General features: G+C 46.3%; 1 protein-coding gene across 1 annotated transcript in view; it reads left to right on the top strand.

Moving 5' to 3' along the window:
* The window catches only part of LOC309351778 (uncharacterized protein KIAA2012-like), a gene marked incomplete at its 3' end in the record, with an annotated part of 72,735 nt that overhangs the window by 38,922 nt on the left and 9,622 nt on the right, over window positions 1-24,191 (top strand). Inside the window, exons 11-13 of the mRNA XM_081879706.1 lie at window positions 4,412-4,500; window positions 14,080-14,155; window positions 15,561-15,722. Coding sequence (XP_081735832.1) covers window positions 4,412-4,500; window positions 14,080-14,155; window positions 15,561-15,722 — 327 coding nt within the window. The remainder of the gene's footprint in view (window positions 1-4,411; window positions 4,501-14,079; window positions 14,156-15,560; window positions 15,723-24,191) is intronic.

Below are 24,191 nucleotides of genomic sequence, written 5' to 3' on the forward strand. Positions count from 1 at the left end.
GTGACTCCCAAGCTTCCCCCAATCTGTCAAAACAAAGGGGGAAGGGGGAAGGAGATTGGGGGAGGCTTGGGAGTTGCGGGCAGGCGGCGCACCGTTGCCCAGTTTTTTAAAAATTGTGCATTTATGTTTCACAAGGTGCGAAAGAAGGGCTTTGCACCTTTATACAATATGCATGTGTGCTTGGGCCCAGGGTCTTTTGCCTCACCATCCCCACTACTGACTCCCTGTTGCTACTCAGCTTCAAAAAGTGTCCCCGGATTCATTGAAAAAAATCTGGTAACCATAGGCTATTCCCCATTCTGTATTGGGGGAAGTCACAGCTGGTTGGAGGATGGGTGGCGGCTAACAGATTGAGGTTGAATCCTGACAAGACAGAAGTACTGTTTTGGGGGGACAGGAGGCGGGCGGGTGTGGGGGATTCCCTGGTCCTGAATGGGGTAACTGTGCCCCTGAAGGACCAGGTGCGCAGCCTGGGAGTCATTTTGGACTCGCGGCTGTCCATGGAGGCACAGGTCAATTCTGTGTCCAGGGCAGCTATTTACCAGCTCCATCTGGTACGCAGGCTGAGACCCTACCTGCCAACAGACTGTCTCGCCAGAGTGGTGCATGCTCTGGTTATCTCCCGCTTGGACTACTGCAATGCGCTCTACGTGGGGCTACCTTTAAAGGTGACCCGGAAACTGCAACTAATCCAGAATGCGGCAGCTAGACTGGTGACTGGGAGCGGCCGCCGAGATCACATAACACTGGTCTTGAAAGACCTACATTGGCTCCCAGTACATTTCCAAGCACGATTCAAAGTGTTGGTGCTGATCTTTAAAGCCCTAAACGGCCTCGGTCCAGTATACATGAAGGAGCATCTCCACCCCCATCTTCTACCCGGACACTGAGTTCCAGCGCCAAGAGCCTTCTGGCAGTTCCCTCACTGCGAGAAGCCAAGTTACAGGGAACCAGGCTGAGGGCCTTCTCAGTAGTGGCACCCGCCCTGTGAAACGCCCTCCCACCAGATGTCTAAGAGACCAACAACTACCAGACTTTTAGAAGACATCTGAAGGCAGCCCTGTTTAGGGAAGCTTTTAATGTTTGATGTATTACGGTATTTTAATATTTTGTTGGAAGCCGCCCAGAGTGGCTGGGGAAGCCCAGCCAGATGGGCGGGGTATAAATAATAAATTATTATTAATTTATTAATTTATAAATCATTTTGAGAAATGGAATGCTTTGCTGTGCAGCAGCAAATGAGCATAGGATGGAGTCTAGCCTCCTGCTACTACAACCACCATAGGCAAAAGGGACCCCTTGCAATATTGCCTGCCCTGAAGACTGATGGCGAGTCAAGGTCTCTTGGCCTTCCTGTTATCAGGGATCCCTTTAATGGGAGATGCCGAGAACTGAAGTGTTGGACCTTCTGACCTATGTGCAAATATGTGCCACACCACTAAGCCCTTAGGGCAACAAAAGTGCTTGCAATTTCGTTTTAGCATTGTGTCAAGAAGGCCAGGAGCATTAACAGGACACCTTGACTGATACGGATGTAGCTTAACTGGTTTGTGAGGAGGCCCACATATTATGGTCCCTGATTGCCCTTTCTATAGGGTGTTAAAAATACATTTGTCCTTAGGCCACACCGATTAGTGCATCTGAGGAAATTTTTCTTCCCCTTGCAGCACTTTGCGCGGCTCAGTTGCTTGGGTTATCTGGATTGTTTTGGGGTATTTAAAAATTATAATTAAGATTATTTTCTTATTTAATTGCGAAAGAACTTCTGCATAGCTGTCAACTTACAGATTTGAAAATAAGGGACCAGCAGCCTTGAAAATAAGGGATCAGCAGCCAAAATAAGGGATTTTGGCTTAGCTTATACAGAAATCCGCCACTCATGGAGCCATGCTGCTTTGGCTGCCACTGACTGTGTTTTGTAGGGGGCTGGACTAGATGATCCTAAGGGTCTACAACTCCCACCAAAGAAGAGGGGCAGACAAAACTGATGAACGACGTCTAGATGGCAAAGCTTACAGGCAGAATTAGGAACCAGGAAGAGGACCTCTTTAATAAAGAATGGGGAAAGTTTATAATTTAGTTGAAAAGCTATTGATTGACAGAAAACTTGTAGTAAAATTGTGAACTATGGATGGACAAATGATTTATAAAAATAGAGTTATGAAAGGGATGCAGAGGGGGAAATCACTACATTAAGATGCTGCACTGGTTGGAGGGGATGCTAAGCAGCACGTCGGGGCTGCTGTCGTCCTGGCGCGAGGAGTTCCATCGGCCCTTCCCCGCCCGAGAGAGGGGGGAGGGAGAGAGACTCTCGCCCACGCCGCCCGCGAGCCTGGCATGAGGCGGTTGTAGCGCAGCCGCCGCCGCTGAAGTGCCGCCCTTCTGCATCCCTCCCCATCCCCTCCTCTTCCTCCTCCCTCAAGCCGCTTCCTCAGCCACTACTGCTGCCGCCGCTGCCGCCTCCAGCTTCCCCTGGCAGCGCGGCGGAAGTCTCGCAAGAGAGGGGCTGCCTGCCTGCCCGCCACTGCCTGTCTCCTCACGAGGCGCCCCTGAGGCGCGCACTCTCTCATGGCAGAGGATCCCGAACCGCTGCTTCCCTCCTGAGCTGGGCGAGCATGAAACCCAGGAAATTTAAGGGACATCATTTTTTTTTAATTTCCTGGGAAATTTAAGGGACATCATCTGGGACTCGCAGAGATGACGGGCAGAATCCGAGACCAGGAGAAAGAGACAGTGGAAGAAGATTGGAAGAAATTTAAGGACTATCTTAATAAATACTATAAGATTAATGAATGTTAGATTGACATGGGTTTAAAAATAATGTGGTTTTCAGAGATGTTGAGTAAGAAAAGGAATTGAATTAGTAAAAAACTTTTGGGAAATAAGGGAATGGATTTGCTGATTGGATAATGAAATTAGAATACAAAACGGAGAGGTATGAGGAAGTCGGGGAAATTAGGTTGAGAAAATAAGGTTTGAAATTATACTTGTTGTCCTTTGTTTGTGTTTGTTCTTATTGTTGTTGTTTGTATTTGTATGTTCTTATTGGAAAATTTAATAAATATTATTTTTTTAAAAAAAAGAAATTTAAGGGACATCATCAATAAGGGACAGCAGCGGGAAACAGTGCTGAGATAAGGGAGTTTCCCGCCAAATAAGGGATGGTTGACAGCTATGGTTCTATGGGGCTGAGGTGTCGTCAACCCCCCCATCTGTTGGGAGGGGGCCGGACCCCTCAATGTTGAGGGGATACAGGAGGCCGAGCGTGGAGCCAGGCGAGAGAGGAGGAGCCCCCAGCCCTTGAGGTCGTTCTGGGTTGAGCTCCACGCATGGTGTTCTCCCAATGATGCAATGTGGTGCTCACATCACGCGCATGATGTCACACACACACACGACGCACGCCGGGGCCCCTCCATGTTGGGTGCAAGTCGGTGCCTCTGTGAGGAATATTGCCTCCGACATTTGCAGGTAGAAAACAAAGCCATTGTGACTGGTAGTCGTTGATAGATGAATGAGGGATTACGGTAATTCCTTTTCAAAATGAACTTCTTAAACTTTGGACTAGATCTGCCCATGGTTTGACCCATCAGGGCTCTTCCTCACAGTTCGCAAATAGAATGCTACGAATGAAAGGCCTTTCCCCATCCCTGTGAAACCACTTTGCAGGAATCGCTGCTAAAACAAACTTTCCTCATAGTTTACAACCATTCATTCTTTTCAAGTTTATACATTTCACCAATTTTACAATCATTTTGACATTTCAACACTTGACTTCCTTCCCCCACCTTTCTGCAGTTCCTTAAATTTGTTTTTAATATATTTTCCATATCCAAATTAACTTGATTTACTCATTTATTCATCTTCTTTAAATATATACTCTTATAAAACTGCAGGTTATTACAATGACCCTGCCAATGTTTTTATCTGTTTACAATTTATCTGTAAATATTCAATAAACCATTTCCATTCTTTTATAAAAAAAAGTTTGTTATCTTGATTTCTTATTTTTCCGGTACGTTTCACCATTTCTGCATATTCTATAAATTTTTGTATCCATTCTTCCTTTGCTGGGACTTCTGCTTCTTTCCGTTTAGGGGCAAGTAACATTCTTGCTGCTGTAGTAGCATACATGAATAAGTTTCTATACATTTTAGGTAGTTCTGTCCCTATAATTCCCAAAAGAAAAGCTTCTGGGTTTGTTTGTTTTCAAAAATGTTATCTTAAACATCCTTTTCATTTCATTATATATCATTTCCCAGTAAGCTTTAACCTTACTACTAAAACAAATTTGTAAATCTGGTTCATTCACGAAGCCAGGGAAAAGTCGCTTTGTCCCTGAACTCTGTGGTTGCCTGTGTTTTTATGAATTCACCAAGCGTAATCATTGGGATACTTCTGCTTTTCATTGCAGGGGATGGCAAATTATTCCTTAAAACGAGGGCAGCTGTTTCCATAAGTTCACCGGAGACCCTGCCTGCGGCTGAAGAACTGCATGGGAAGGTTGGTTTCATACAGAGATTTGGCAGAGCTATGAATCGGCAAAGTATGATTTGCCATTGTGAATTACTTGTAATTTTATTCATGGAGATATTCTTTCTTTTTTTGACTAGGAAATAATGGCTACAATTCAAACTACAGTTTCACACACACACACACACACAAACAAACATACAGCTCTCTATCATTCATCCATACAAGCAAAGAGGTATATTCAGAGTTTGAGGACACATTCCAGCCAGGCTAAATCACAAAAAGAGGGGCCATAGCAGGGTCAGTGAGAGGTGAAATTCAGAGCCTGGGAAGAGTTATGAGGGCCAAGTAGGAAGGTAGCAAGGGCCGCATTTCAGGTTCCCCACTTTGTTGATTTTGAAATGGGCAAAATACAGTGGTACCTCAGGTTAAGAACTTAATTCGTTCTGGAGGTCCCTTTTTAACCTGAAATTGTTCTCAACCTGAGGTACCACTTTAGCTAATGGGGGCTCCTGCTGCCGCTGCACCGCCGCCGCGCGATTTCTGTTCTCATCCTGAAGCAAAGTTCTTAACCCACGGTATTATTTCTGGGTTAGCAGAGTCTGTAACCTGAAGCTTATGTAACCTGAAGCGTATGTAACCCGAGGTACCACTGTATCCTGTCTCTCTGCTTGGTCACCTGTATCTTCCTTCCCAATACAATCATCGCAATAATGTGATGTGTGGGCAAACGTATGTTATAAGCAAAACTGCTCCCTTTCCCTTATGGGGTATTCCGGAGCCCGAACAGAGCCCTTAAGTGGGTTCCCTATCGGTAAGAGAAAATAACAGAGGCCAACCAGAGTATATTGAGAAGAAAAGCAGCTAGTAAGCCTGAGCTTTATTCAAGGAACTGTTGCTACAGGGTCCCCACTCACCACACACCGGAGGGAGGAGAGAACCCAGAAAAATGGTGCGCAAGCCCTTATATAGACTCTTGAAATTGCCCAACTTGTAGCCCACGACCACAACCCCAAAACATCATATATACATAACAGGAGGCGGTCTACAGCAGAAATCCTGTCTGCCCGGATACCTGATAATGGTCACTGATTGCTTTACCTGTGCAGCCTGGCCATTCTTTTGTGATGATCTGAATCCAGGTCATGGGCTCACCCTATTCATACACAAATACACCCTTAAGACAGGAGTTGCAAGCAAAAAGTCAATGCGAAGGCTTTCCCCATTTGCCTCCCTTACTGCAGAGGAATATTTGAGGTCACTGGGAGAGTCGAAACGGCTTCAGGATTGCTCTCCCATACTATTTCAGACACATGGTTCATATATTTAGATATGTGTGCGTTTATGAGTATTTCTTCCATATTTGAGACCTTAAAATTCTTATAAAACATGCGATAGAAAGTATGTGTGGTGAACTGGTCACACGTCTGCATTTGTTCTTCGGATGCAATTGGGACGTTTTTCTGGACCTGGGGGTTAGAAGGAGCCTATCTGGCGTCTGAATTTAGCTCCCCACCATCAGAAACAGGCTTGTAATCTGCCAAGGGAGAAACAAATCTATACTTTTCTTATCTACAGATGTTAAAGCGCTTGCTTGTATACTTTTGACATGTCTCTGTTGCTGTGCTCGGGGTTCCCTCTGAGCAATGCTTTTTCATCTCGGCATGAGGGAGACCATTTTTGCAAACTCCCGCTGCCAGCGATACACAGAAACATTCCCGCAACGTACCGCACTCAGCACTGGTGCAGGCATCTTAGTATCGTATCCCTTTGTGATAGCCTGGGAATCTGATTCAGAGGCTGAACCGGAGGGATCCCAGCCTGCACAGGAGTCCCCGCCTCCAGGGCCGGCTGAGCTGGGGCAGAGCCTTGTATCTGAAGCACCTGCACCTGTGAGCAGGCACCAGGTGAATCCGCTCTGGCTCCGGAGGTGATGGAGGACCCATTGCCTGCAGGTGCTCCTCTCCCAGCCCTGTCAGGGGAAGGTGAGGCTGCCTCTGGGTCCAGTAACCCTCCAGCCTCTCCTGAGCTGCAGAGGCTCAGGGCAGAGAGGCGGAGGGAACTGGTTTCTCCCAGGAGGAGTGCTCGCCTTAAGGCCAGGAGAGGCGGGTCTCCTGGGGGCCGGGACCACCCCTGGCCTCAGAGGAGATAAAGGCCAGTCAGCCCGGTCCCAGGTTGCGGGAGCAACGTCGTTAAAGACCTGTTTCGACCAGCACCCAGACCTGTTCTTCCAGAGTTCCCGTCCTTGCCCGGCTCCTCGCTTTGGACCCCGCTTCACCCTTGGAGGACAGTCTACAGTCCCTCGACCCAGGTCCCTGACCATGCCTCACAGTAACCACCCCCCCGGGACCAGCACACCCTTTGTGGTGGCATCGTGCATTGCCTTTTCTGACTGTTTATTATGTAATTTGCTGGGGAGAAGATACTGTTGTGGTCTAAACCAGGGGTCCCCAAAGTAAGGCCCGCGGGCCGGATAAGTTTATCCAGCCTGCAGCGACCCCTGCCGCCTGCTGCCGCCGCCCGCTCTTACTGCGTTGTGCTGCACAGCTGCCCACTTCTGGGTCGGAGGAGCACCGGAAATAGCTTGTGCACATGCGCAAGCATTGTTCGCATGTGCAAGCTTTATTTCCGGTGCATATCCAAGTTGGGGGAGGCCCGTGCACATGCACACAAGCTATTTCTGGTGCTCCTCCAACCCGGAAGTGCGCCGGAAATAGCGTGTGCGCCCGCATATGGGCATGCGCTCCCCCGCCCTCTGGCCTGCCACGCAATCGGCACTGGAGACTCCGGCCTGAGGCGCGGTAAGTTTGCTCACCCCTGGTCTAAACCACTGAGCTTCCTGGGCTTGCCAATCAGAAGGACGGCGGTTCAAATCCCCACGACAGGGTGAGCTCCCATTGCTCTGTCCCAGTTCCTGCCAACATAGCAGTTCGAAAGCACACCAGTGCAAGTAGATAAATAGGTACCACTGCGGCAGGAAGGTAAATGGCGTTTCCATGCACTTTGGCTTTCGTCACGGTGTTCCGTTGTGCCAGAAGCGGTTTAGTCCTGCTGGCCACATGACCTGGAAAGCTGTCTGTGGACAAACGCCGGCTCCCTCGGCCTGAAAGCGAGATGAGTGTTGCACCCCATAGTCGCCTTTGACTGGACTTAACTGTCCAGGGGTCCTTTACCTTTACTTTTACATAACTTGCCGGGGAGAGGATATGGCAACTCAGTGTCGGATTTACGTATAAGCTAAACAAGCTATAGCTTAGGACTCCACTCTCTTGGGGGCCCCAAAAAAAATTAAAGGAAAAAAACAACTGGATTTATATTTCCAAAATGTAAGGTAAAAAAACAATTACTTTGTTAAGATACATATTTTGTTATGTGCAAATGGCTTTAGATACCTATTAGGCCCATAAATTACCATGTTGCATATATTCGACAGAAAAAACAGGGACAATTTGTTGTTGACAAAGGACAGCTGGACATATAAAGGGCCCCATTAACTTCAGTAGCTTAGGGCTTCATCAAACCTTAATCCGGCCCTGCCTATCATGGTGATGTTTTTGAACAGTGGGGCTGATCTAGAAGCAAACAGTGTGCTTCCCTCAAAGATCTCCGAACCCAGGCAGGTACAGATAGCTTGGACCTAAGTCATATAGTTTTCTTAGCAGGGATACTGGAGTGGCTTGCCAGTTCCTCCTCCAGGTGGATCACATTTGGTCAAAACTCTCCACTATGACCTGTTCATCTTGGGTGTCCTGCTCTGCATAGTTCATAGCTTCTCTGAGTTATTTAAGCCCCTTCGCCACGGCAAGGCAGTGATCCATGAAGGCGTCCATGATCACTACAGATGGTGACAGCAGCCACGAAATTAAAAGACGCCTGCTTCTTGGGAGAAAAGCAATGAAAAACCTAGGCAGCATCTTAAAAAGCAGAGACATCACCTTGCTGACAAAGGCCCGTATAGTCAGAGCTATGGTTTTCCCAGTAGTGATGTATGGAAGTGAAAGCTGAACTATAAAGAAGGCTGATCGCCGAATAATTGATGCTTTTGAATCATGGTGCTGGAGGAGACTCTTGAGAGTCCCATGGACTGCAAGAAGATCAAACCTCTCCATTCTGAAGGAAATCAGCCCTGAGTGCTCACTGGAAGGACAGATCCTGAAGCTGAGGCTCCAATATTTTGGCCACCTCATGAGAAGAGAAGACTCCCTGGAAAAGACCCTGATGTTGGGAAAGATTGAGGGCACAAAGAGAAGGGGACAACAGAGGACGAGATGGTTGGACACTGTTCTCGAAGCTACCAGCATGAGTTTGACCAAACTGCGGGAGGCAGTGGAAGACAGGAGTGCCTGGCGTGCTCTGGTCCATGGGATCATGAAGAGTCGGAAACGACTAAACAACAACAACAAAGTCATATAGGGCTTTATTGATAACAGACAGCACTTTGAATGGCACTCCGTAGCCAGTGCAGCCAGGGTTAACCAAACCTGGTCAACAATCTGGCTGCAGCTCTTTGAACCAGTTGAGGTTTCTAAACCCTCTTCAAAGGCAGCACCATGTTAGCAGAAATCCAAACGGCTCTAATATCATGATCAAGTAAGCATGTAAGTCAATAAATAGGACAGAACTGCTGAAGCGCATGGAACATTTTCAGGCATGATGAAATAGGTATATAGAAATTATGTCTCAACGAGCCACGAGTGCGTCTTTGACGGTATTTATCATTCTAGGAAGCCGTCCAAGTCTTTGCTACACAGAAGAATGAGGGTTATGCCCCATGTGCAGATAAAAGGCTGGTATGTTCAAACAGGAGATAATTACGTGGCAATTTACATGCAGAGACAGACAAAGAAAAGCATATATGGAATAATCAACTTTGCAAAACATTATTAAAATGGTCAGAGATGTTTTATTATGAGGACATAACCTCAAATGTATGTGGCGTGTTCTTCAGACCTTACTTTGTTGGCCACAATCCCAAAGCAATTTGATATTATGAATTATTTGGTTTATTAAAAAAACCCGACTTCAATTAAATCAGCAAAGGCTGAACCCTTAAGGTATGTCTCTGTTTCGGAAAATAGCTTCTCTGCATGGGGAGTTTAGCACTCTCAAGAAGCCTACATAACAAAGGCAGGGTGTGTCTGTCTACACTACAAATTAAACCCAAATGAAACAGCCTCAAACCTGTTTAATGGAAATGGATCTCTAGCAAGGGAAACTCAGGCGTTGAAGTTCTGTGTAGGAGCCAATGATCTGTTCCACAAATTCCCGGCGTCTTCACAAAACTAAAGCTGCAAAATGGTCCTTTACAGGGAAAGTTATGACAATGAAACCAGTGCTTGCTTCCTTGTCTTGTATAGCAGTTGCACTAAATTCTATGAAATCTATATTATTGTCTTGTATTCTTATGGCTTACAGGGCTGATGGACGCCTGAATTGGAGAAAGTGTCTTGTTGATATGTTTGGTAAATTTTCTTAATCGCATGTTGTGAAAGCTGGTTTCGCATTTCCAGAATCAGGTTATGTTATCTGAAAAACTAAATTACAGGTCTTGCTCTCCTAGCATAGGGGCGGGGGGGGATTATTATTATTATTTTACTACAATTTATGCAAAAAGAAAGGAAGAAGGAAAAAAATAAAGAATAAAAACTAGTTGAGGTTTCAAAGAAAAACTTCCAAACATTCTCATTGTACGTTATCTGCTAAATACACTTTTACCACACAGTTACTTATTTCTTCTATTTTTTATCATATTTCTATATAAATTGTCTATTATCTTTATATACTACAAGGCTCAGTCTAGGTCTGCCAGGAGATTACCCTTTATACCATTGTTCTTCAAATATTCTTTAAATATCCTCCATTCCTTGTGGACTTTTTGTTTTGTTTGGCCTCTAACTCTTCCCCTCACCTTTGCTAGCTGCAAGTATTCTACCATTAATGTTTGTCAGTCTACTATATTAGGTGTTTTAGTATTTTCCCAAAAAATACTTAAAAAAATGATTTAAAATAACATTTAAAAAAAAGACCAGAAATATTTCTTTTAAGTATATTGCCAACTGAAAAAGGAAAATCGAAAAGACCATTGTGTATGGGGTAACGGCAGCCAGAATTTTAGTGGCAAGAAATTGAAATCCACCCCAAATTATTATTATTTAGGAAACTGGTTTATTTCTTAGGAACAGAGGAAGCTGCCTTACTCCAGGGCAGGGAGACAGCAGACCCAATCCGTACATTCAGAGCACATTTCTCCCACCAAAGAATCCTTGGAACGGTATTGTGGGTGTGGGAATTGTAGCTCTGTGAGGGAGAAACTACAGAAATTTTTGTGGCTTTGAAGATGCACTGAATGTGCTTTAAATCCACGGTGCAGATCTGCCCCCCTCTAGCACAAGTGTTGTCTGGTCCTCTAGAGAAGAATGGTCTTCCCCATCACTTGCCGCCCCCTGATCATTTTAATGGGAGGTGCCAGGGCTTGAGTTTGAAAACTGCCACATGCAAGGCACAAAGCCTGTCCTCTTCCTCCGATCTACAGCACCTCTCCTAGCAACCTTGCGGAAGACACCTTTCATTCACCGCCCGTAAAATGTTGTCAACAAGATCAGAGCTGAAGGAGAAGGTCCTCAGGACTTTCCCCCAAAAGGCCTCACTTTGGAAAAGCATGGCTTCCTATGGGGATTCTGCTCTGGAGTAGGGAAAATGAGATTATCCACCTTTCCCTGCATTGGCCACTGCCCCCAGATGTTTCTTTCATCGCTTCTCAATATGTCTCTTCCTTCCTTCATCTATCAGCAACCTCATTTGCTCATTTTCTTGTCACTGCCGGTTCTTACCCCAAGGAGAAAGTGTTATGCAATCATGAGATGAGCAGAACAAGGAAGGAGACAGTCTAGCGACTTGCGCTCAGGCGACTAGAAGCTGTCGGCTCCTAAATTCTAATCGGGCACAGATCTCCCCGGAGCCATGTCTTCTCGCCTCGCTAGGCTCACCTAGATAAGCTCAGTTTTGGGGTGGGGTGGTTTTCCTCCCCCCCCCCGAACACTCCCTTGCCAAGGCAATAGGAAAACCCCTGTGAGTTAGAAGGAACATTTCTTTAATCAGGTGTCAGCTCTGATGGAAAGATGGAATGGTAAGAGTCGGCTGGAAAATTAAAAAGGGAACCGCCTTTTCTTTGGTGGGAGAGTAAAAGGACATGTTGTGAATTTCGAATCCAGGATTGGAGATGGCGGGAAATAAATTATTATTAATAATAATAACAATTAAAGTTTTCATCTGTAGACCTCAGGGCAGTACAAAGCATAGAAACACAAGATAAAAACACAAAATATATAATAAAAACAGGAACAAAACAAAACTTCTCTGTGGGTGTCGGGGAGATTCACCCACCAAGGGCCACGCTGTTAATAACAATAACAATAACAATAACAATAACAATAATTATTTATTTATACCCCACCTATCTGGCTGAGTTTCCCCAGCCACTCTGGGTGGCTCCCAACAGAAGAAGAAGAAGAAGAAGAAGAAGAAGAAGAAGAAGAAGAAGAAGAAGGGCGATAAAAGATCTTCCCTAAACTTCCCTAAACAAGGCTGCCTTCAGATATCTTCTAATCTTCTCAAAGTCAGATAGTTGTTTATTTCCTTGACATCTGATGGGAGGGCGTTCCACAGGGCAGGCGCCACTACCGAGAAGGCCCTCTGCCTGGTTCCTTGTAACCTCACTTTTCACAATGAGGGAACCGCCAGAAGGCCCTCGGTGCTGGACCTCAGTGTCCGGGCTGAACGATGGGGGTGGAGATGCTCCTTCAGATCTACTGGGCCAAGGCCATTTAGGGCTTTAAAGGTCAGCACCAACTCTTTGAATTGTGCTCGGAAACGTACAAGGAGCCAATGTAGATCTTTCAGGACCGGTGTTATATAGTCTTGGCGTCCACTCCCAGTCACCGGTCTAGCTGGCCGGGCACCCCCTTGTGCGGATAGGCGGATGTCGCAACAAAGCCACACTTGGCTCCAGCAGCACGGGTTTGGCTGGCTCAGTGGGCTCAGTTCCCCTGCCCCCCACCCAGTGCGCACCTGCCTGGTGGCGTTGATGGTGTTGTAAACAAAATCTGCCCTTATTCACTTAATGGGGGACGCAAGAGCCCTTATATAGTCCTTTGTAGGTTCTCCATCGGTAGGAGAAAATAACAGAGGCCAACCAGATAAAATTGAGAAGAAAAGCAGCTAGTAAGCCTGATCTTTATTGAATTGTTGCAACAGGGTGCTCCCCTCACACGCAGGAGAAGGAGGAAGACCCAGAACAAAGGTGTGCCTGCCCTTATATAGACATTTTAATTTCCACGCCCTGGAGCTGAAGACCACCCCCCCATAAACATCATACCTACATCGCAGAAAAGGTGGTCTACAACAGAAATTTGAATGTTGTTGTTTTTCTTGTCTGCCAGGTTATCTGATAATGCCTTATCGATTGCCTTTCCTGGTAGTCTGGCCATTCCTTTGAGATGGTGATTACCCAATTCCTGAGACAATGGGAAGGTTCCCTCGCCCCCTCCCTCCTTGCAGAGAAAACATTTGGTCAAAATGGTTTCAGGGTGGTCTTCCTGTGCTACTCCGGACATGTGGTCCACATATCTATGTACATGCTTGGTTGGTACATTTATGAACATTTATTATATATGTTGTCGTTTAGTCGTTTAGTCATGTCCGACTCTTCGTGACCCCATGGACGAGAGCACGCCAGGCACTCCTGTCTTCCACTGCCTCCCGCACTTTGGTCAAGCTCATGCTGGTAGCTTCGAGAACACTATCCAACCACCTCGTCTTCTATCATCCCCTTCTCTTTGTACCCTCCATCTTTCCCAACATCAGGGTCTTTTCCAGGGAGTCTTCTCTTCTCATGAGGTGGCCAAAGTATTGGAGCCTCAGCTTCAGGATCTGTCCTTCCAGTGAGCACTCAGGGCTGATTTCCTTCAGAATGGAGAGGTTTGATCTTCTTGCAGTCCATGGGACTCTCAAGAGTCTCCTCCAGCACCATAATTCAAAAGCATCAATTCTTTGGTGATCAGCCTTCTTTATGGTCCAGCTCTCACTTCCGTACATCACTACTGGGAAAACTATAGCTTTAACTATACAGCCCTTTGTTGGTAAGGTGATGTCTCTGCTTTTTAAGATGCTGTCTAGGTTTATCATCGCTTTTCTCCCAAGGAGCAGACGTCTTTTAATTTCATGGCTGCTGTCACCATCTGTAGTGATCACGGAGCCCAAGAAAATAAAATCTCTCACTGCCTCCATTTCTTCCCCTTCTATTTGCCAGGAGGTGATGGGACCAGTGGCCATGATCTACATTTTTTTATTGTTTTTTGACGTTTATTATATATACAAGACCTTAATTTTATTTATTACAGTGGCATCAACTGGACTGGCCCAGCGGGTTCTGGTCACCCTCCGTGCCTGGGCAGCGTCAAACGATGCTGCGTTGCTGCTCTTGGGCACAACATACTAGGCCAAAAAGGCTCTCACAAAGAAACAGTTACTAAAGAGGCCGAAGGTTGCTATAATCCTCTGTGGTAAAACTTGACAGATTGTATAACTAACTGTGGCTTCTCTTTTTCAAAGGAACCCCTGAAAAGGCAACAAGCAGGGGAGCTGCGAGGGAACCAGCATGGCATAGGAAATGAGCAAAGCACCATGGGTAAATTTGCCAGGATTTTACCTGTGTTATAAGGGGGGGGGACTGCTCCTTTTCCCCTATGAGGTATCCAAGAGCCCATATGGAGTCCTTAAGTGGGTTCCTTATAGGTAGGAGAAAATAACAGAGGCCAACCAGAAAATATAGAGAAGCAAAACAGCTAGTAAGGCTGATCTTTATTCAAGGAACTGTTGCAACAGGGTCCCCACTCATCACACGCAGGAGAGAGGAGAGAACCCAGAAAAATGGTGTGCGAGCCCTTATATCCACTTTTGAAATTGCCCACCCTGTAGCCCAAGACCACTACCCTTAAACATCATCCATACATCACAGAAGGAGGTGGTCTACAGCAGAAATCCTGTCTGCCAGCATACCTGATAATGGTCACTGATTTCTTTACCTGGGCAGCCTGGCCATTCTTTTGTGATGATCTGAATCCAGGTCATGGGCTCATTCATACAAAAATACGCCCTTAAGACAGGATTTGCAAGCAAAAGTCCGTGGGGAGTCTTTCTCCATTTCTTCCCTCCTTGCTGAGAAATATATTGAGGTCAATTTGGGAGAGTCAAAATGGCCTTCCTGTACAATTTCAGACACATGGTTTTATATACTTATGCATGTGTTTGCCTTTATGAACATTTGTTTTATATTTGAGACCTCAGAGTTCTTATAACACCTGCTCGGGTTAATAATAATATATTTATATCCCACCCATCTGGCTGAGTTTCACCAGCCACTCTGGGCGGCTGCCAATCGAGTGTTAGAAACAATACAACATTAAATATTAAAAACTTCCCTAAACAGGGCTGCCTTCAGATATCTTTTAAAGATAGGATAGCTGCTTATTTCCTTCACATCTGAAGGGAGGGTATTCCACAGGGCAGGTGCCACTACCGAGAAGGCCCTCTGTCTGGTTCCCTGTAACCTTGCTTCTCTCAATGAAGGATCCGCCAGAAGGCCCTCGGCTCTGGATCTCAGTGTCCAGGCTGAACGATGGGGGTGGAGATGCTCCTTCAGGTATACTGGACCGAGACCATTTAGGGCTTTAATGGTCAGCACCAACACTTTGAATTGTGCTCGGAAACATACTGGGAGCCAATGCAGATCTCTCAGGACCGGTGTTATGCGGTCCCGGCAGCCACTCCCAGTCACCAGTCTAGCTGCCGCATTCTGGATTAGTTGCAATTTCCGGGTCACCTTCAAAGGTAGCCCCACGTAGAGCGCATTGCAGTAGTCCAAGCGGGAGATAACTAGAGCATGCACCACTCTGGTGAGACAGTCCACAGGCAGGTAGGGTCTCAGCCTGCGTACCAGGTGGAGCTGGTAGAAAGCTGCCCTGGACACAGAATGCTTCTTCCGAATAGCAAAAAAGGGTGACTGATGCGACTTCCCTGTGCTTCTACATCAGGGGATGAGAGAGTTCTGGCTGAATCCAGAAAGGGGGACCAGAAAAGTCAAAATGGCCTCTGCGGGAACAGACATCTTGTGCAGCGTAAGGAGGAGAAGGGAGTCTCCAGGTTGCAACCAACAGACAGCAAAAAGGAGATGGATGTTGGCAACTTCTTACAAGGTACTCCAGTTTCTACACACTTTAAGAGATAAAATACCTGCACCAAAGATGGGGAGAGGCATATGGTTGGGATGACATTATAATGAGGTAGAAATGGAGCCAAGGGAGAAAACTGTCAACAGATTATCCATTTATGTGAATAGAGGAATAAATTTAGCTGGATGTGTCGGGTTTAAAGAATTCCTTCTTCTCCCTTCTAGAAGTTACCTCAAGTGTCATCTGTTTTGTAAAAATTCATCACCCATCTAGCTTTCTAGTGTGGTTTGTCTGTACATAAAGGACTAAACCGCTTAATGTGTTTTGCTTAACTTTATGCACTTCTAACGCATAAAGTTATTTTTTCTTTATGAAGACAGCTGTGGCTTTCCATGAAAACTAGTCACAGGCAAATAATTTTTTGTCACTCAGTTGTCATGTTTGTGACTGGTGTGAAGGTATTTCTCAGTCAGAAAGATGTTCTCAACCCAGCCATTTGATGTTTGATATTTTAATTAGCCCTGTTGCCGATGTAAACTCGATAAAAGCTGAGTGTGTTGATCCTTCCGCCCTTCTGTGTCTCAGGTGGGTGAAATGAAAATACTGAGCAAAGTTCAATTGAGAGTTTTCTCTTCTTTGTCCGCTAATCAGGCCTTTATGCATGGAGAAATTGAATTTATTTGATTTGTCCATCCCTATTTGAGGCATCTTGGTTGGAATTCTATATTTCTCACTAGAGTGTCGAGGGTCTTTAATGAGCAAATTAATGCAGAGTCACAATGGCTTAGAGAGAAGGTCTTTCTGTGTCTGCTCTTGCGATGATTCTTTCACATCAGCTTAATAGTGTTTCTACAGGTCTGTAGGGACTGACACTACAATGCTTGAATAATTTCCTTATTCTCCTTCCTGCGGTATAATGTTGTTCTCGTTTGCTAATGATCTTTTCAGAGCAGTGTCCTCTAGCTCTCTCAGAGGCCTTGCATTTTACAAAACCAGGATGAAAATTCAGGCTGGATCAAACAAATACAGAGTTAGTGAAAGCAGTGGACCAGCTCTGCCTTACCTCTATTGCCACCTCTCTACTCAACAACAACAAATTTATTTATATGCTACCCATCTGACTGGGTTGCCCCAGCCACTCAGAATATTAAACACACAATAAAACATCAAACATTTAAAAACCTCCCAATACAGGGCTGCCTGTCTTCTAAAAGTCAGAGAGTCGTTTATTTGCTTGACGTCTGAAGGGAGGGTGTTCCACAGGGCAGGTGCCACTACCGAGAAGGCCCTCTGTCTGGTTCCCTGTAACCTCACTTCTCGCAATGAAGGGACCGCCAGAAGGCCCTCGGCGCTGGACCTCAGTGTCCGGGATGAACGATGGGGGTGGAGACGCTCCTTCAGGTATGCAGGACCCAAAGCCTACTCTCTATAGGCTAGTCTGCAGGAAAACAAATCTTCCACTGATAAAGAATTTTTGTGCAAAATGTGTCAACATAAGTGCATGTTTTGAACTGCTTTGCTCCTACCAGGTACATGCAATGTGTGCATAGCTGTCAACCATCTCTTATTTGGCAGCAAAGTTCCTTAATCCTAGCGCCGTGTCCTGCTGCTGTCCCTTATTGATGATGTCCCTTAAATTTCCCAGGTTTCAAAGGAAGCAGCTCCTCTCCCTCCCTCCCTGCCGGCCAGGGAGGAGGGAGGCTCCAGCTGTGTTGCTTGGCTGTGTTGCTCTCCCAATAAGGAGTCTAAGAACGACTGGGGGGGTGGAGCTTGCATGCCTTATGTCGATCAAATCGGCCGCGTTGCTTGGGGACTCGCCTTTGCTCAGCGCTTCCCAGTGGAGAGGTGACGGTAGTTTTCCTTGCTGCATCCCCTTTGCCGGTTTGCTGCGCTGTGGGAACCACCGCTTGAGGCTTCGTTTGGCTGCTGGCTGGGCTTTCAGAAGTCGAACATACCTGTGCTCTGAAAATCCCTTATTTTGGCTGCTGATCCCTTATTTCCGAGGCCCTTATTTTCAAATCTTTAAGTTGACAGCTATGAACGTGTGCCAAGCAACCGCTCCTAGCAATGACTTACCAGAACATGTACACATGGTGTGGTACATGCCCTTTGCTGCGCATCCTGTGTTAAAAAGGCCCTTGGTTCATACTGACCACTTAGGTAAAAATGTCGTTCCATCGTTTATTTTCAGTTTTGATTTGGGATTGTAAGAGTGGCTACCCAAGGATCCTTCCCAAATTAAGACAGAGCGTGTCTCCCAGCCCTCTCTTCTCGCACAAAAAGAGATCCCAGCTAGCTTCAAGGAAGATGCTCAATTAAGGCCATGAGGATGCGCCTCTGGGTAATTACTTTGATCACAATTTGCTTGCCGGAAGTTTAAAGAGCCTGGGCAAGAGGGAAATCAAACAAATGCCGCTCTTGATGGTTTCCACTTTGAGGGGATGTTGAGGATGGAATTATCAGGAAACTGCTTGGTAGAAGCAGTGCAAAGAACATGAGAGGCCACGCTGCTGTACAGAACAGCTGAAAAAAATATATATCTCCATGCCAACAAGACCTAGATTGCAGAGTCGAGGGCCATTAAAAGTTTCCTGTCTTTGCAAGGCTGGATGCAATTCAGCTTTCCCGGTCGCTTATTATGATTTTAGCTAGGACAACAAAGGAAAAGCAAGTATATGATTTTGGTCTCTCTACATACCACCGGAGCCTTCGCAAAGAGCTGCATTTCAAAAAGCTCTTTGGGGAAAACCTATACCCCTTAAACTGCACTGGCACTTAATTCAGATAACGTCTCATGGCATTTCTGCTGTGGATTTGCAACTCAAGATGACCACAGCCTCTTATGGCGCGAGTGCCTGGTCGCTGGAGCTGAATTGCCCAGGAGCAAAAAGCAGATCATGCTTTTTGTTTTTTGTTTTTTGGAAAGAGGGAAGTGGGTGTTGAAACAAAGCCGCTGATCGTTTGCCGATCAGGGAGAGAGATAAGGGACGATAGAGATAAAGGAGGCTGCCTCGGAGGGGGGAGGTAAAGACAGCAAACTTGCAAAGGGTAGGGGACAGGAAGACTAAAGCAATAAGGAGAGAAATTAGAAGAAAAGGAGGAGCAAAAAACTGCTCCAGCTAAGGAAAGGACACTAAGGCAAACAAGAGGGAAGGGAGTGTTGAAAGGATCGGTGGGATCGGATGAGAGATAAGGGACACTAGCAGAGGCTGCCTGGGAGGAGGGAGGTAAAAGCCCATGGATCCTCAGGATTTTTACACTGGGTCACCCCAAATTCACCATCAGATCACATAGCATGCCTATGGTTACAGCCTGCACCCAAAAAAAATCACACATCCACTGTTTCGTGGGGCCAAAATGGTACAAAAATGTGGTTACAAAGCACAGATTCACATGGATCCTCAGGACTTTTGCATTGGGTCACCCCAAATTCACCATCAGGTCACATGTCTGTGGCCACAGCATGAACCACAAAAACCATACATCCACTGTTTCGTTCAGAATTTTTTTTTTCTTGTTGTCCTCCTCTAAAACCTAGGTGCGTCTTATGGTCAGGTGCGTCTTATGGAGCGAAAAATACGGTAAGCAGCAGCACAGTGACCCCCCTGGCCCTAAAGCCTGGACAGTGTGTGGGGGCGTCCTGGGCTGTTGTCCAAGTCTATCAATGACGCAGCAACTCCCAAGTTGTTAAATTATTCCAATCCGGGCTGTTGCCCAAGCTTTTTGTTTCAGATTTAATAACATAGTAGCTTCCACATTGTTAAGTTGTTACTGTAAATTCTTGAGCACACTGTTTGCAATATTGTTTGTTAATAACATAGTAGCTTCCACATTGTTAAGTTGTTACTGTAAATTCTTGAGCACACTGTTTGCAATATTGCAATGTAAATGCCCCGCCAGAGATACTACAGTGGTGCCCCGCAAGACGAATGCCTCGCAAGACGAAAAACCCGCTAGACGAAAGGGATTTCCGTTTTTCGATGCGCTTCGCAAGACGAATTTCCCTAGGGGCTTGCTTCGCAAGACGAAAACGTCTTGCGAGTCTTGCGATTTTTTTCACTCCCCCCCTTTTTTCTAAGCAGCTAAGCCGCTAATAGCCTCTTAGCCGTTAAGCCGCTAGGCCTTTAATAGCTGCTAAGCCGCTAATAGCGCTAATCCGCTAAGCCGCTAATAGGGTTGCTTCACAAGACGAAAAAACTGCTAGACGAAGAGACTCGCGGAACGGATTATTTTCGTCTTGCGAGGCACCACTGTACCTCTCCTCTAACACCCCACCCAACCCTAGGTATAGAACAGGGAAATTATGATTCAAGTTTCCAGTGGCTGTAATTATTATTATTATTATTATTATTATTATTATTATTATTATTATTTATACCCTGCCCATCTGGCTGGGTTTCCCCAGCTACTCTGGGCGGTTCCCAACGGAATATTAAAAACACGATAAAACATCAAACGTTAAAAGCTTCCCTAAACAGGGCTGCCTTCAGATGTCTTCTAAAAGTCAGATACAGTGGTACCTCGGGTTACATACGCTTCAGGTTACATACGCTTCAGGTTACAGACTCCGCTAACCCAGAAATAGTGCTTCAGGTTAAGAACTTTGCTTCAGGATGAGAACAGAAATCGTGCTCCGGCGGCGCAACAGCAGCATGAGGCCCCATTAGCTAAAGTGGTGCTTCAGGTTAAGAACAGTTTCAGGTTAAGTACGGACCTCCGGAATGAATTAAGTACTAACCCGAGGTACCACTGTAGTTGTTTATTTCCTTGACATCTGATGGGAGGGCGTTCCACAAGGTGGGCGCCACCACCGAGAAGGCCCTCTGCCTGGTTCCCTGTAACCTCACTTCTTGTAGTGAGGGAAGCGCCAGAAGGCCCTCGGAGCTGGACCTCAGTGTCCGATGGGGGTGGAGACGCTCCTTCAGGTACACTGGGCGAAGTCAGAAATTAGTAGGAACATGACACTGCGCATTTTCGTAAGAGGCATTTTAGATGTGCCTAGAAGCCTCTCTGGATGCATTTGTGTGATACATTCACCTATACAAAAACGTAATGTGCATTCCTGCCAGTGTAGGCTTTCATTTCACACTACTCCTGAGGAGTTCTTACTCAACCATCACTGAAAGCTCCCAAGGCAGTTTGCAACAACAAGAGGTGTGCGATTTGAAGGGAAACAAAGCCCAGCAAACCTCAGCATGGTGTTGGTGGGAGAGAAGTCTGGCAAATACGGGCTCGATTCTGCTCTCCTTGCCGCCGTTCCTTACGGCTGTGTGGTCTTCTTTGATACCGCTTTTGCACCTGTGCAAAGCAGATGAAAGGAATTGCCCAGAGAGCAAATCAATTCTCAGATCAGCCTCATACATCGGGAATCAAAGGCTGAGCAGGCCGAGAACGGAATGGCGTGGATGGATTTGCCCAGGCGATTTGCAGGGGGTATAAACTGCCAAGGGAAGAGCCTCTTATGTAGAGATTTTTGCTGCTTTCCCTGTGGTTAAGGCAATGCTGAAAACTATGTCAAGTTGATAACAGGGAAACCAGAACTGGGAAACAAATAGGAAACCCCTTCACCTGGACGGCATGTGTGGCGAGGAAAAGGTGTAGATAATCTAGCCAATGGGAGGGTTTTCAGACCGGTATCTAGAAACAGCAGGATCTGGAATTCATCTAGATGGAGAGTCACATGTTGAGGACAAGAATGGTTGCCCCAGCCACTCTGGGTTGTTTCCAACATATATAAAAACATAATAAAACATTAAACATGAAAAAACTTCCATATACTGGGCTGTGTTCAGATATCTACTAAAGGTTGTATAATATAGTTACTTATCTCCTTGGCTTGCGAGGGGAGGAGTCACATGACTCCATACCCTCCAACATTTCTCTGATGAAAATAGGGACGTCCTAAGGAAAAGCAGGGATGCGGGTGGCACTGTGGGTTAAACCAGAGAGCCTAGGACTTGCCGATCAGAAGGTCAGCGGTTCAAATCCCCGCGACGGGATTTGAAAAGAAGCGCATTCCTGGATCAAATCATGAAACTGGGACAGCTTCTGTAAATCCGGGACTGTCCCTGGAAAATAGGGACACTTGGAGGGTCTGTCAAAATTGTTATCAAGCTTAATTGTATAGTCAAGCTTATTTTGCCTCTCCTTAAATTAGGCTATAGGTAAAGGTAAAGGGACCCCTGATCATTAGGTCCAGTCGTGACCGACTCTGGGGTTCTGGCGCTCATCTCACTTTACAGGCCGAGGGAGCCGGCGTACAGCTTCCGGATCATGTGGCCAGCATGACTAAGCCGCTTCTGGCGGACCAGAGCAGCACACGGAAACACTGTTTACCTTCCCACCGGAGCGGTACCTATTTATCTACTTGCACTTTGACATGCTTTCGAACTGCTAGGTTGGCAGGAGCAGGGACTGAGCAACGGGAGCTCACCCCGTCGCGGGGATTCGAACCGCCGACCTTCTGATCGGCAAGTCCTAGGCACTGTGGTTTAACCCACAGTGCCACCCGCGTCCCAAGTTAGGCTATAGAGATATCTAATGTTTTGACCAAAACAGAAACGTTGTTCTACTTCTGCAATGTCACATTGAGACACGTGGCAAAAGATTAGTAGGTTTTTATAATATTATATAATATGAAGCAACACCTTAAAGTATATCGATATTGATTTCCGGCGTAATTGGACCGAGACCTCTATATAATATGCATCAGGCTATAGCGAAGCAGTGGTAGATTTCTGCTCCTGCCAGCCATACTAAAGAAAACAGGGCTGGGGGGGGGGGAGCCGAGGGAGCTTCTTTCTCTTAATCTGTGATTCTCCGGCATTTGTTAGCTAAACCGCTTAACTCCCCCAGCTCTCCATTGCTCACACCAGGGAAGTTCATAAAGTACACCTTTTCGCACAGCATGGGTTTTATCTTCCAGTTGATTTCTGCTTCTGAACTCCGCCATACACACAGGCGCAGAAATCCTTGTGAGTAAGCCCGTAACAACTCGACAGTTTCAGTTCTGAAAACTCCCTCCAGAGTTGTTTCCAAAGAGCTCATTTTATGTTAGCTTTTTTTTCCTCCCCCTTTCCCTTTTCTTCTTCTTTAGGAAGAAGCTCAGCAAAAGAAGCAGCGAGGGAGGGGGGATCCCAAAGATCTTAAACTGGCTTTTCTAGTGCTATTGATATGGAAGCGCAGGAGGTTTAAAACTCACGCAAGCCCCCTAGCTTGCTGTCTTTCTGAGGTTGTGGACGACCTTCGCCTGCTCGATTTTGGCCCAAAGGCAACATAGCTGAGATTGCGCAGACTTTTAACCAGGGCATTTTTTCAGCCAGAACTTGCCAGAACTCAGTTCCGGTGGACTCGTAATCTGGTGAACCGGGTTCGCGTCTCCGCTCCTCCACCTGCAGCTGCTGGGTGACCTTGGGCCAGTCACACTTCTCTGAAGTCTCTCAGCCTCACTCACCTCACAGAGTATTTGTTGTGGGTGAGGAAGGGAAAGGAGAATGTTAGCCGCTTTAAGACTCCTTCACGTAGTGATAAAGCGGGATATCAAATCCAAACTCTTCTCTTCTTCTTCTCAGGTGGGCGCCATTGCCATTACAAGAGAACAAGGTTCATGGCAACTCTTTTTCTAGGAAAATAGCTCTGCTTTTAGCCAGCCAGGCTGGACCAGAAGTATCTATAGGGAGCTATAGCTCCCCAGCACTGGCTGCCAGCCACAAACTTCCCTGTAAACCACAGAGTAGCCTCCTTCCCAAAATGGAAGTCTTCTTTCTTAAAAGGGGCATGGGTGGCGCTGTGGTCTAAACCATTGAGCTGCTTGGGCTTGCCGATCAGAAGGCCGGTGGTTCAAATCCCTGCAACGGAATGAGCTCCTGTTGCTTTGTCCCAGCACCTACCAACCAAGCAGTTCGAAAGCACACCAGTGCAAGTAGATAAATAGGTACCGCTGCGGCGGGACGGTAAACGGTGTTTCCATGCGCTCTGGTTTCCGTCACAGTGTTCTGTTGCGCCAGAAGCGGTTTAGTCCTGCTGGCCACATGACCCAGAAAGCTGTCTGCAGACAAACGCCGGCTCCCTTGGCCTGTAAGCGAGATGCATGCTACAACCCCACAGTCGCCTTTGACTGGACTTAACCGCCCAGGGGTCCTTTACCTTTACCTTTTTACCTTCTTTCTTAAAGCCACAGACAGGCTTCTGCCTTTGACACACTATTTCCAAGACAGAGAATGTGTGGAAATCGACTTAGCTTTTGTGGAAAAAAACACTAACATGATAGATGAAACCTAACGCATATTGGTTCAACTCTTCCTTAAAACAGTGACAATCTGTGTGTTGCGAGGTTGTACTTTGGGTGCAAATTGAGTCTCAGACCAATGTAATAAGTTGCTCCCACTCCCAGCCACAAAAAACCAGAAGTGTAGCTAGCTATGATTTGGTACTTAGTGGGTGGGCAAAACAGGTCCGTCCCCCCCATGCTGAGAAGATGTGTGAGGAGAAGTG

Source organism: Podarcis erhardii (genome assembly GCF_964252035.2).
Source record: "Podarcis erhardii genome assembly, chromosome: 1".
Taxonomy (NCBI): domain Eukaryota; kingdom Metazoa; phylum Chordata; class Lepidosauria; order Squamata; family Lacertidae; genus Podarcis; species Podarcis erhardii.